Below are 926 nucleotides of genomic sequence, written 5' to 3'. Positions count from 1 at the left end.
TAAAAAAAGTGGAACTTACCCCACTCGAGCAAGCCAGTTGCACTGTGACATCGTTTGTCCACGATTCTGTGGATGAGCAGAGTTAGGCGTTTTATCCATTTGCTTGTTTTTGTTTATGTTAAGAGCCACACACAGTGTAATAACGCTCACTTATGATTTGGCAAATCAAACTTGGATCACTTGCGTGAGGTACCCAAGCGCTACCGCTGCACCAGACGCCGGCGCTTGTTTAGCGAAGGGGGAAAAAAAATCAAAACAGACCAGAAAGGGAACGAAGACAGAAACAAAGGGGGGAAAATAAGACAAAACACAACTGAGGGAAAGAAGACTGACATAAACAGTGGGACAGAAAAAGCAGGACCAAACAGTCCCACCTCCAAACCCTTAGGATGGACAGTCTTCACGCCACAAGACAAGTCACAAGTCATCTGTATATTATCCTCACACCCCGCTAGACAGTTACACACACACACACTGGTAGACACACACTTCGTTACAGCCAGTGGCTCTATTTGTTTCACGACAAGAGGCAAGGTTTCATTTATGACACCTTTTACAGATAATTTGGTAGATCTTGATACGCGTGCGCGTGTGTGTGCGTGAAACGAAGGCAAACAGAGAGGCGAGAGACTCCGACACACAGACAGAGACACACAAGACAGAGACACACAGACAGAGACACACAAGACAGACACACAAGACAGACACACACAAGACAGACACACAGACACACACACAGACAGACACACACAAGACAGACACACACAAGACAGACACACACAAGACAGACACACAGACAGACACACACAAGACACACACACAAGACAGACACACACAAGACACACACACAGACAGACACACACAAGACAGACACACACAAGACAGACACACACAAGACAGACACACAGACAGACACACACAAGACA

The 926-nt window shown here is 46.3% G+C and overlaps 1 protein-coding gene across 1 annotated transcript in view; it reads right to left on the bottom strand.

Moving 5' to 3' along the window:
* LOC101854703 (ficolin-1-like) overlaps nt 1–428 on the bottom strand; it is a 5,873-nt gene extending 5,445 nt beyond the window's left edge. The window contains exons 1-2 of the mRNA XM_005094038.3: nt 383–428; nt 20–66 (exon numbers count right to left, since the gene is read on the bottom strand). Of these exons, the coding sequence (XP_005094095.1) occupies nt 20–66; nt 383–428 (93 nt within the window). The remainder of the gene's footprint in view (nt 1–19; nt 67–382) is intronic.
* Nucleotides 429–926: the final 498 nt, after the last annotated feature.

The sequence above is a fragment of the Aplysia californica genome, unplaced genomic scaffold (genome assembly GCF_000002075.1).
Source record: "Aplysia californica isolate F4 #8 unplaced genomic scaffold, AplCal3.0 scaffold00074, whole genome shotgun sequence".
Classification (NCBI taxonomy): Eukaryota; Metazoa; Mollusca; class Gastropoda; order Aplysiida; family Aplysiidae; genus Aplysia; species Aplysia californica.
The sequence above is the reverse complement of the archived record's forward strand: the minus strand, read 5'-3'. Positions and strand labels throughout refer to the sequence as shown.